An 11,246-nucleotide genomic window follows, 5' to 3' on the forward strand; every position below is an offset into this window, starting at 1 on the left:
TAAGTTACACAATTACGATCCTAACTTTATTTAGAATAAATGAACAAAAAAACAGTATCGCGAAAACTTTTCAGATTGGCCAATTTGAACAGTAAGGGGATATCAAAAATAAACGATAAAAAAAGAATTATAACCTCAAATGCAATTACCCTTACAAAAATGTAAATAATAAAAAACTTTGAATTGTCAAGACAACAAAAAAAAAGTTAACAAATTACCCAGCAATAAGCTGGGTAATTAACGAGGAGGTGCTGATTTCAAATGTTAATAAATATGAAAATAAAAGATAAAATTGTCTTACGTATATATATCTATATTGTCACTCACTACCTTTTCTTTACATTTAAATTCGACTCGTGCGCGCGAACGTCTTGTCGATAATGATAAAGGTGAGGATAACGTTAGAGGGCGCACGCCCCCGAGTGGATCATGCGCGTTCGAGGTTCGACAATGCGTTCTTGCATGAACATTCCACCCACCAAAATTAATATAATTTTAACAACAATTAAAGTGACTAGTGAACAAAATAATGAAACGAAGAGTACAACGAATAGATTAAGTATAAATTAATTACAATTATCACGATTCTTTTTTGGTAACAAACAAATCTTTGAAACAGGTCGAACCAAAACGCCATTGGTGGTGTTAACAGATACGACGCGAACGAGTCCATCTTGGCCAGGGTGGATGTCGCATACGCGCCCAAATGTCCATTGAAGTGGCGGTTTTTGGTCGTGTTTTATAACAACAAGGTCTCCAACGTTAATTCCTGGAGAATTTTCCGACCATTTGTGTCTCTGTTGTAGTGTGTGCAAATACTCGTCACGCCAGCGCCCCCAGAAATCTTGGACCATCCTTTGGATTAGGTTCCAACGGTCAAGACGATTTAACGGTCGTTTTGTAAGGTTAGGTTCCGGTAATTCGGAATTAAGTGGACCTAAAACTAAAAAATGCGCGGGGGTTAAGGGTTGTAAGTCATTTGCATCACCTGACATCGGATACAACGGCCTTGAATTTAATACTGCTTCCACTTGTGTTAAGACGGTGTACATTTCTTCGAATGTAAGTATCTGCTCTCCGATAACTCTTGTGAGATGGTTTTTCACCGATTTTACTCCCGCCTCAGATAATCCATTGAAATGGGGGCCTCCGGGAGGATTAAAGTGCCAGTTGATCCCAAAGGAGGTACCAGTTGCTGCGGCCAATTCACGAAGTTTGTTGTCAGCTCCCACAAAGTTTGTTCCTTGGTCGCTAAATAACATCGAGCAATGTCCTCTACGAGATAGAAAGCGTCGGAGAGCAGCGATAAAGGCGTCTGTCGATAAGTCTGAAACTAACTCTAAGTGTACGGCTTTAGTGGACGCACAAACAAAAACGCAAATGTACGACTTTACAGACCGTACGCCACGAGAGCGATGCATTGTAGTAAATATTGGGCCGGCAAAGTCCACCCCAGATATGTAAAAGGCTTTCAGCTCAGAGAATCGGTAACTGGGAAGATTAGCCATCAATGGAATCTGCGTCTTGGGATCAGCTCGAACACATTTCATACATCCGGAAATAACTCGATGAATAGCTCGTCGCGGTGACAGAATCCAGAACTGCTGAGCCAGAAGTGCGTGCAGAGTACGATGTCCAGGATGCAAAAACTCGCGGTGAGTATCTTCAATAACTAATTCACTCAACCGAGAATCACGCGGCAATAATAACGGATGTTTTTGTTCGTATGACACTTCAGAATGTTTTAACCGTCCACCCACCCTGAGCAACCCATCCCGATCAAGAAAAGGAACGAGTTTACGAATGGGTTTTGGAAGTTTTTTAGATTTGAGAATAGCAGTAAAGATCTCAGAAAAATGTTCACGCTGAACATGTTTAACAAGAACGTGTAGAGCTTTTTGGAGCTCAAATTGAGACAATGAAACGGAGAATAAGGACTTCTGTTTTCTAGTTCTAAGTATAAATCGCAGAACATAAGCTACAATTCTTTTAATCTTTGATAAAGAAGAAATGTTAGTAAGTAAATTATCGATAAAGTTTGTAGAATTTTCTATTAAGTTAACTACGATAGGTTTTTGTTCATTGATCAATTCTTGATCATTTAGATTACACATGATCTGAGATGGCCAAGCGTAAGAATCAGAGATTAGCCAAGTGGGGCCGTTCCACCATAGATTAAATGAGGACAGCTGGTCCGGTAACAGACCACGGGAACCACAATCAGCTGGATTGTCCGATGATGGGACATATTTCCATGAGGTTGGAGGTAATATTTCCTGAATGTGGCTCACCCGATTAGATACAAATACTTTCTATTTGTGAGGTAAAGAAGTTACCCAATTTAAAACAACCTGGGAATCTGACCAGGCGGTAACAGAGGTTATTTTAATTTCAGGAGATAGATTTTCCTGAATAATTTTTAAAAGATCGGCGAGCAATACCGCTGCACAAAGCTCAAGTCGAGGGACTGAGAGAGTTTTAAGAGGAGCTACGCGGGATTTACCGCAGATAAAAGAAGTCGTCACAGATTGAGGTGTAACACATCGAAAATATGCTACCGCACAGTAGCCACTCTGCGAAGCGTCGCAAAACAAATGAAGTTGGATTGAGTTTGAGTCATCGGGAATTATTAATCGTGGTACACGTAAGTTAGATAATAATTTTAATTTAACTCTAAAATCTTGCCAATTTTGAGCAATGTGATATGGAGGAATTTCATCCCAGTCAAGATTCAGTTGCCAAAGTTGCTGAATAAAACATTTTGCTTTAAAGGTACAGGGGGTTAAAAAGCCCAAAGGGTCATAGATGCGAGAAATGTCAGACAAAATAGATCGTTTTGTGGAAAGTGAGGGACGAGGAGAATAGGAATAGTGAAACATATCGCTATTGGGGTCCCATTGTAGTCCCAGAACCTTGACGCAGGATATTTCATCGTAGTCCATTGATATTGGAGTTTGTATATCGCTTTCCGAGACCGATCGTAAGATTTCGTTGCAGTTACTGGCCCACTTCCTCAGCTCAAAACCTCCTTTTTTTAAAAGTGTGATTAATTCCTTTTGTAAGGTAAGACCTTCTTTGATGGAATTTGTCCCAGTGACGATATCATCAACGTAGATATTATTTTTTAAGATATTTGCAGCTAAAGGATATTCATTAATATATAGATTAGCCAGTTCCAACAGAGTGCGCAGGGCTAAGAACGGAGCCGATGATACGCCATACGTAACTGTATTAAGAATGAATTCTTGTAATGGCTCTTGAGGAGAGAATCGCCAAAGGATTCGTTGATAATTCCTATCTTGAGGGGAAATCAAAATTTGGCGGTACATCTGCTTTATGTCGCACGTGAAGGCAAATTTGTAACATCGAAAATTAAGCAAAACCTTGACGATGTCCTGTTGTAACTTGGGACCAATCAGTAAGTTATCGTTTAACGATTTCCCATTCGAAGATATCGCCGAGGCGTCGAAGACGACACGAAGCTTGGTGGATGCGCTTTCTGCGCGCATTACACAATGATGAGGAATGTAGTATGTGGCTGAGGAAAGAGGTGAGCTGACGGTATTTAAAGACATGTGACCGGAGGAAAGATAATCAGACATAAAGGATATGTAATCGTCATGTAAAGAAGGATTTTTAAGCAAACGGTTTTCTAAGGATTTAAATCTTTTGAGAGCAGTTTGATAGGAATCTCCCAGTGTAGGTTTATTGGACTTGAAGGGTAAGGAAACGATGAATCTACCACCAGTCGTACGTGTATAATTATCTCGGAAATGTTTTTCACAGGCTTCTTCTTCCGGGGTGAATACAGATTTCACGGGAATCGACTCAATTTCCCAAAACTTTTGTATCGTATGATCAAGTGAACATGAAGAAGCTATCGTTGACAAACAAGTTGATGTTGGTGTCGATGAAGATAATGAAGAACGTCCCATAAGCAACCAACCGAAAACGGATTCAACTGCGACTGGATCGTTGGGACCTCCTCGTATACGACCACTAGTAAGGATTTGAGGTACTAATTCCGCACCCAGAAGTAAATCAACTTCTTTAAGATTCGATTTAAATTCCTTTTGAAAATTTAAGTTTTTTAGATGTTCATAAGCCATTTGAATGTCTTGATAAGTGGGTTGATCAGAGCATATGTTGGGTGTAATTATGGCATCAAAATCAAAAGACGGTTGTGACGTGTGGCATGGTTGAACATAACATTTAACTTTTCCTTTGTTGCATACAGAAGTCATAGAATTAAGGCCTCTGATTTCCAATGAAGTATTTCGAGTCCGAGGCAAACGAAGTTTTTTAGCAAGTTTTGCTGTAATGAAGTTGGACATACTTCCTGAGTCTATTAAGGCTCGAACGAGATGTAATGTACCAAATCGATCTTTGATTTGCAAAAAGGCGATCGGTAAAATAATCTGTTGATTTGTAGGGTCGGAGGTTTGACTGACATCACAGGCTGTAGTTCCAACGTGAACCAATGACGATTTAAAATTATCGAAGTGTAAAGAGCTGTGGTGTTTTTGATGGCAAACTCTACAACGATGAGTAGATGAACAGCTATTTGTTTGATGCGAGTTATTAAGGCAATTGCGACATAAGTTGTTGTCTCTGGCAAATGATAATCTATCGGCTGCAGATTTTGCGTGAAATGTTGAACATCGATATAATGGATGTGATTGGGAACACAACACACATTTAATTTTTGTGGCCTCTTCAACCTTCAGATTGATGGATGGCTTGTTACGAATATTTTGAGACGATTTTGATTGATTCAGGTGAGTTTTTTCATTTGACGTGAGTGAAACTGAATTCAAAGCTTTTGCCTGCTTTTCCAGGAAATCAATTAATTGAGTGTACGTTGGAATTTCAACTGACGCGTGTTCGGATTCAAATTTCGTCTTTGTTGCGGTGTTGATCTTCAGAAGAAGAAGATTGAATAAGAGAAAATCCCAATGTTGAACGGGAAACTTAAGCGATCGAAACCCTTCAACATTCTCTTTGAAGGTATCAATAAAATGTCGGAAAGACTTGGACGATTCATCATGAACAGGTTTTAAATTTATAATCTCGTTAAAATAAAGCGTAGCCAAATGACGCTTGTTCTGATATCTTCTTTTTAAGGTGGTATAGGCAATGGAATAGTTTTCATTTGTGACGGGAAGGCCCTTTAACAAATTAAACGCTTCTCCTTTCAAGGAAGTAAGCAAATATTGATACTTTGCCACTGGTGACAAGGAATCGTTTTCATGAATTAACGTTCTAAATAAATCAAAAAATGTCGGCCAGTTTTTATAATTTCCATCGAAAGTCGGAATGACAATTTTATTTAATTTAGGCGTAGACGGAGCTGGAACAGAATCGGAAGCATCGGGTTGTTGCATTTTGTGAAAGAGAGCCTTTATAGTAAAATAGGCCGTATCAACATCTTTGCGAATTTTATCTTGATCATCAAAGTCTGTTTCTTCAATAAGTCCTATAATTTGATTGTGAATGGTTGTAAATTCGTCGTAAGCTTTATCAGCACGTTTGGCTTGTTCAAGAAAGATGAGTTGTAGAGAGGAATCATCGGAAGCAGTTTGACCACTGTCTCGAGCCTCGGTAAGACGATTTTGGAAAACACTTCGTCGTAACTTTAATTTTGTAAGCTTGTCCATCTCAAGGGAGACTTAGGAAAGTTAATATGAATGGGGATAATTAAGGTAGCCAAGGGGAAACACCATAAAGGGAAAATCAAAATGAAAATTATAATATATTCTATTGTAAGAATATTGAGGTAAGAATTTAAATTGCAAGGGCAATAAATTCCCAGAAGAAGAAAAAAAAAAAAAAAATAATGAAATTCCAGGGGGAATGAATTCTCAAGGGAGAATGAAGCAAAACTAAAAGAAAGATATTCCAGAAATGTGCAAAGTAAGAAAAATCAAAATTATTCCAAGGGGAATAGATTCTCAAAGGAGAATTAAGAAGAAAAAAAAATTAAAAGAAAAATGTTCCAAAAAACTTGGAGGTAAAAGAAATCCAAATTATTCCAAGGGGAATAGATTCTCAAGGGAGAATTAAGAAAAAAAATGAAAAGAAAAATATTCCAGAAAATGTGGAAGTAAAAGAAATCAAAATTATTCCAAGGGGAATAGATTCTCAAGGGACAATTTAAAAACTGATAAAGAATAAAGTAGATATTCCCAAAGAAGGATTGACAACGCGCAACGTCAAAAAGGTTTTCTTTAAACAAGAGAAATATATTGATATTAATAATTGTTTTATTATTTTCAGGTTTAAACGAAATAGTTGTTGGGTTTAATTGCTGAGATGACGATGAAAAACTCAGATTTGTAGAACGAAAAACGCGAAGAAAGGCGTGAGGAAAAATGGCGATTGACAAGAGACGGCGTTAAATTTGCCCAAAAACCGGTAATCAAAATGCCGAATCCGGCTCGAAGGACCATAAATGTACGCGCAGCAATAAGCTGGGTAATTAACGAGGAGGTGCTGATTTCAAATGTTAATAAATATGAAAATAAAAGATAAAATTGTCTTACGTATATATATCTATATTGTCACTCACTACCTTTTCTTTACATTTAAATTCGACTCGTGCGCGCGAACGTCTTGTCGATAATGATAAAGGTGAGGATAACGTTAGAGGGCGCACGCCCCCGAGTGGATCATGCGCGTTCGAGGTTCGACAATGCGTTCTTGCATGAACAATTAATATATCAGATTTTAGAAGTTGAGTAACTCTAACTTCTCTGATCAAAATTCAGATTTTATACAAAAAAAAATAATAAAGTTGATGTTCACATAAAACAAAAAAATGCAACTTAGCCTTAATCTTCTACGGGCCCAAACAGCATCCCACGGTTCCAGTTCCAATCCAATTCAGAATAATCTTCTCCAAACAGATAACAAAGGTACCAAAATATTGAGGTTATGGATGACCCAAATCTGTCATCAACAGATTTCAAATGACTTTCAAACGACTTTCGATGGCGCAGTTTCAAGATGACGTTCTAAAAATTCTTCCACTAAAATTCTTTACCAAGGGGAAGATGATCTCGTCGATTGGTGGGTTGATAATCGTTCAACACGATTAAGACATTCCACGGAGGACCAAAACTACCGTAAACGCCTCCAATAAAATAACCTTCGTTGAAACGATGATGGCGTCGCTGTTAACGTACGTGATCCAGTTTTATATCCGCAATTGCGACGTCGAAATTTATCGACTAATAATAGGTACGGAAGTCCACAAATCCCATCAAATGGTCGAAGAACAATCCCAGTAACAACCAAACTCAATGATTGATTCTTCAAAAGGACTAAACCATTCAAAAATTTAACTGAACCACTAACGACAGTGAGACAAGATCTTCTCGAGACCACGACCTTTTCTCGTCTCTCCCAAATCGCGACCGGAAATTTAACGTTCCGCCTTCATCCGACCAATCAAAAAGAAGCACGCAACAACTCCACTAAAAAGGCGCGAACTATTAGAATATGAATACGAAAAATAACGATTTAAAGAACGAAATCTAAGAAATTGAATAACCTCAAACGGAACCGTTACAAGGTAAAATATCGGGGGAATTTACATGAGTAGACAGAAATGATGTTTCGGAAGCAGATCGTGAATAATGGATAGGTTCTAAATCAGATGAATTTGAAAGTAGCTGTTGAGGTTTGGGCAGATATGTACTATTGGATAGATTATCAATTAATTGTAACACCTGTCTCTTAAATGTTCTAAAGCTATGCTCAGGCATTTCTTCTATTTCCGGTAGAAGACTATCTAAAAACTGTTTTCGTGGATTGTTTTTGTTATTAGTAGCATTAGTTCGTTTATTTTGAAAAAAAATCTATGAAAGCCTTGTCAACAGATGACAATTTTTCTTTTCTTCTTTTTGGTTTTGTTGTATCGATCACAATACTTTCTGTGGTCGTAGGTTGCGTTTCTTGAGTTGTACAATTTTCCGGTTCATCAGTAACGTTTTCTACTGTTTCTACAGCTTGGTGGCGGTGATGGGAAATTCCCTACCTCGATGATTTGGCCTTTTATAAAAGGAATAACAAAATCCATATACTGGTTTAAATAGTAGGGCTTTTTCCTTCCAGATCCACTCGCAGGTAATTTTCTCTTGCGCACGTACACTGCGCGAATATTCTTCCACTTTTCTTTTGCAGACGAAACTAAAAAAGCAGGTATTAATGTCATTGTTTATTTTTAGGTATTTGGCTACAGGTGCAACATTTAAATCGCTTTCATTTTATTTCGCTAGAGACGATGGTACTATTTTCTGTCTCCCAGATCCACTCTTCGGATTTTTCAATTTTCTTGTAAACACAGTTCGAATGTTTCGCCACTTCTCCTTACAATTGGCAGCTGGAAAAAAATTATGTTAATTTTAAATTAAATTTATTGTTTTTAATAAATTTTAATCGGTTGATTATTATAATATTTTGTTTTAGGTATCTGGCAACAGGCAGTACATTTTCAGACTTATCACTATATTTTATGAGAGGGATCAGCACAATCAGTGAAATAATTGGAACCACTACCAAGGCAATTTGGGACGTACTCCAACCAATTTATATGAAACTACGGAATGAGGATGAATGGTTAGCTATTTCTGATCGATTTTATCAATTATGGAATGTTGGAAATTGCTTAGGAGCCTTGGATGGAAAGCATATTAGAATTCAAAAACTTCCGAATACAGCTTCATCAAATTTTAATTATAAAGGTTATCATTCTGTCGTATTAATGGCTTGTTCGGATGGAGATGGTTGCTTTACAATGATTCAAGTTGGATTCCAAGGAAGAAATAGCGACGGTATCTTTAAAATGTCGAAAATGGGACAATGGATAAAACAGGGTGATATGTAATTTCCCACTTCCAGACAACTTCCACAAGATATAAATGGAATTAAATTCCCATTCTACTTTATTGGTGATGAAGCTTTCCCACTGCAAGTTCGTTTAATGCGACCTTTCCCAAGAAGAACTCTAGACAATAAAAAACGTATTTACAACTACCGGATCAGCAGGGCCAGGAAGACTGTAGAGTGCACGTTTGGAATGATGTGCAAAAAATTTCGTGTTCTATCAAATCCAATAATTTGTGCAGATAAAAATAAAATCAACAATATAGTACGCAGTGTTTGTGTACTTCATAATTTTATTAGGAAAAAAGAAGGCGTACTATATGAATTTCGAGAATCAGAAAATGAAGAACCTGTTACGTTCCGAAATTTTTATGTTATGTGTGGGTGACTTGTTTATCTGTTATAGGTTGTGAGTTGCATACATTCGGAAATTTATTATTTTTATTTGTATTTACTTTGTTTACATTTTGTTTATTATTAACATTTGTTATTTTTTTTTATCTTTTTCAGCAACAGATTCTGAGTATCCCTGTTGTTAATCCCTTTCAATTCCTATCATACTACAAATTCTTCCTTTGCTTTTGAGAGGGTGTCGTAAGTACATGATCTTGCGCAGACGTAATTTTTTTTTTTTTTGATATTTCCGAATTTTTGGGTATAAAAGACGGTTCCAGTTTCTTCTCGGTCTCTCTCTGTTCTTGCTATATTACCAGAATATACGTGTTTTCGAGTGTTTAAGAAAGTGATTGGTTCGCCATTTTTGGTTTTGGGGTGAAAAATTTTTCTAATGCATTTTTGTGGGATTCATCACTCGAAATAAAATTTTGGAAAAGTGTCTTTCTTTTACCAAATTGTACGGAGATTCCGGATTTCAACGTATTTCTTTAAAGTTTCTTCTGTCTTCTGGTTAAACCTCGAACATCAGAGGTAAGCATGTTCGTAAGGTCTTTATTAAATACTTTTGGCTTTTTCTTCCACCCTTTTATATTTTTTTTTTTTCTCCTCTTTCATTTTTTTTAACAAACAATCTACTCACTACTTTTCAAAAAAAAAAAAAAAAAGAGAAACTAACTACTTTAAAAAAAAATCGTTCTAACTACTTAAACAGAAAAACTATGCTACTAACAGAAAAATTCTTAAATCTAATATTTCCACGTTTCATTTGTTTTATTTCTATATCCAGGTTTTATTGAGGGGAGCAACCTTTGGCATCTCTTTCGGAACATTTTTTTTTAATAATCTGGAACCAGTGTCCTTGGATAATTTTCTTTACGTCCTAAGGATTATAACTATCTTTTTTTTGGAGAGAAACAAAGAATAAACCTTACCTTTCCTGAATCACCAGAATTTGTTGCTGAAGATATTTTTTTTGTTTGGACCGGTGATCAAGACTTGGAGTAAAGGTCAGATAGAACAACATACTATTATTTTGGTTACTGAAGAATTTATCTATAACATATTTTTTTTTGTATTTGATTTTCCTTAAGAAAATCCTTGATTTTTTTCTGAAAGAAGATTTCATCTGAACTTCAATTTTTTTTATATATATCATTTGAATTGATTATTGTGAATTCTTGTTTGGCGAGTGATTTTTTTTTTATTCTATTTTTGGCGTTAATTTTTTTTTATTTTTAATTCTCGATTTCACGTTGAGCTCAACCATACGGAGTCAGACGCGTGTTAATTTTTAATTTCCATCTTTCTTGATATATTTTTTTTTTTTTTCTTCGGAATTTTTTTTTTTTAATAAATATTGTGTGTAACTCAAAATCTATTTTGTTGAGCGTTTATGTTTTGTTGTGTTATATGTTTATATCACCATATTCCATCATACCACGTCACAGTTCGTGTTGTACGCGGGATTAACTGTGTGGCGCCATATAAATACCCCTCCCTTCTTCACTGAGCCGGTCGAGGACTCGCGTACATCAGGGTGGTAAAACTAGTTTTGTCCTTGTCGAAAAATTTGTTATCGTTCTTTATTTTGTTAAATTTAAAAAAAAAAAATCGGTTTAGTAAAGTTTGGCGTCACAAATTTTGGCGCCCAACGTGGGGCCATTTAAAAAGAAAGTGTTGGAATTCGTGTGCTGTATCGGTTGTCGTCGTTATTATTCGATATTCTCCCTGATAAAAAAAAAAAATTTTTTTTTGGCTAGTTTTGTTAGTAAACGCGAAATACGGTAGTTTAGAGTTAAAGAATGGAAGGGATCTTAGATGTAGGAAGACTTTCCGCAGACGCGTTACGTTATGAACTAAAGATTCGGGGCGTTACGGGACAGCTAGCTCACGACGAGATGAGGTGTACTTTACGAAAATTAATTCGTATGGAGAAAAACGCGAGTTTTAAGTTGCCGGCAAAT

General features: G+C 36.5%; 2 protein-coding genes and 1 long non-coding RNA gene across 3 annotated transcripts; all 3 read right to left on the reverse strand.

Annotated features, from left to right (window-relative positions):
* Nucleotides 1-292: 292 nt before the first annotated feature.
* LOC139430966 (uncharacterized) lies at nt 293-5,657 on the reverse strand. Its single transcript, XM_071198506.1, has 2 exons — nt 994-5,657; nt 293-943 (listed from the first exon to the last, which is right to left on the reverse strand). Exon 1 carries the CDS (start codon nt 5,655-5,657, stop codon nt 2,313-2,315), a length of 3,345 nt encoding a protein of 1,114 aa, XP_071054607.1. The 3' UTR covers nt 293-943; nt 994-2,312.
* LOC111413438 (uncharacterized) lies at nt 567-1,262 on the reverse strand. The gene has a single exon (XM_071198992.1). It carries the CDS (start codon nt 1,260-1,262, stop codon nt 567-569), a length of 696 nt encoding a protein of 231 aa, XP_071055093.1.
* A 3,652-nt stretch (nt 5,658-9,309) lies between the features above and the next one.
* On the reverse strand, nt 9,310-10,605 carry LOC139431005 (uncharacterized). Its single transcript, XR_011641360.1, has 2 exons — nt 10,215-10,605; nt 9,310-10,162 (listed from the first exon to the last, which is right to left on the reverse strand). It is a non-coding gene; the product is annotated as an uncharacterized lncRNA (long non-coding RNA).
* Between the last annotated feature and the right edge of the window lie 641 nt (nt 10,606-11,246).

This window comes from Onthophagus taurus, chromosome 8 (assembly GCF_036711975.1).
Source record: "Onthophagus taurus isolate NC chromosome 8, IU_Otau_3.0, whole genome shotgun sequence".
Taxonomy (NCBI): domain Eukaryota; kingdom Metazoa; phylum Arthropoda; class Insecta; order Coleoptera; family Scarabaeidae; genus Onthophagus; species Onthophagus taurus.

Excerpts from the sequence above, each read along its gene's own strand:
- LOC139430966 (XM_071198506.1), bottom strand. The coding sequence starts at position 5,657 with ATGGACAAGCTTACAAAATTAAAGTTACGACGAAGTGTTTTCCAAAAT.
- LOC111413438 (XM_071198992.1), bottom strand. The coding sequence starts at position 1,262 with ATGTTATTTAGCGACCAAGGAACAAACTTTGTGGGAGCTGACAACAAA.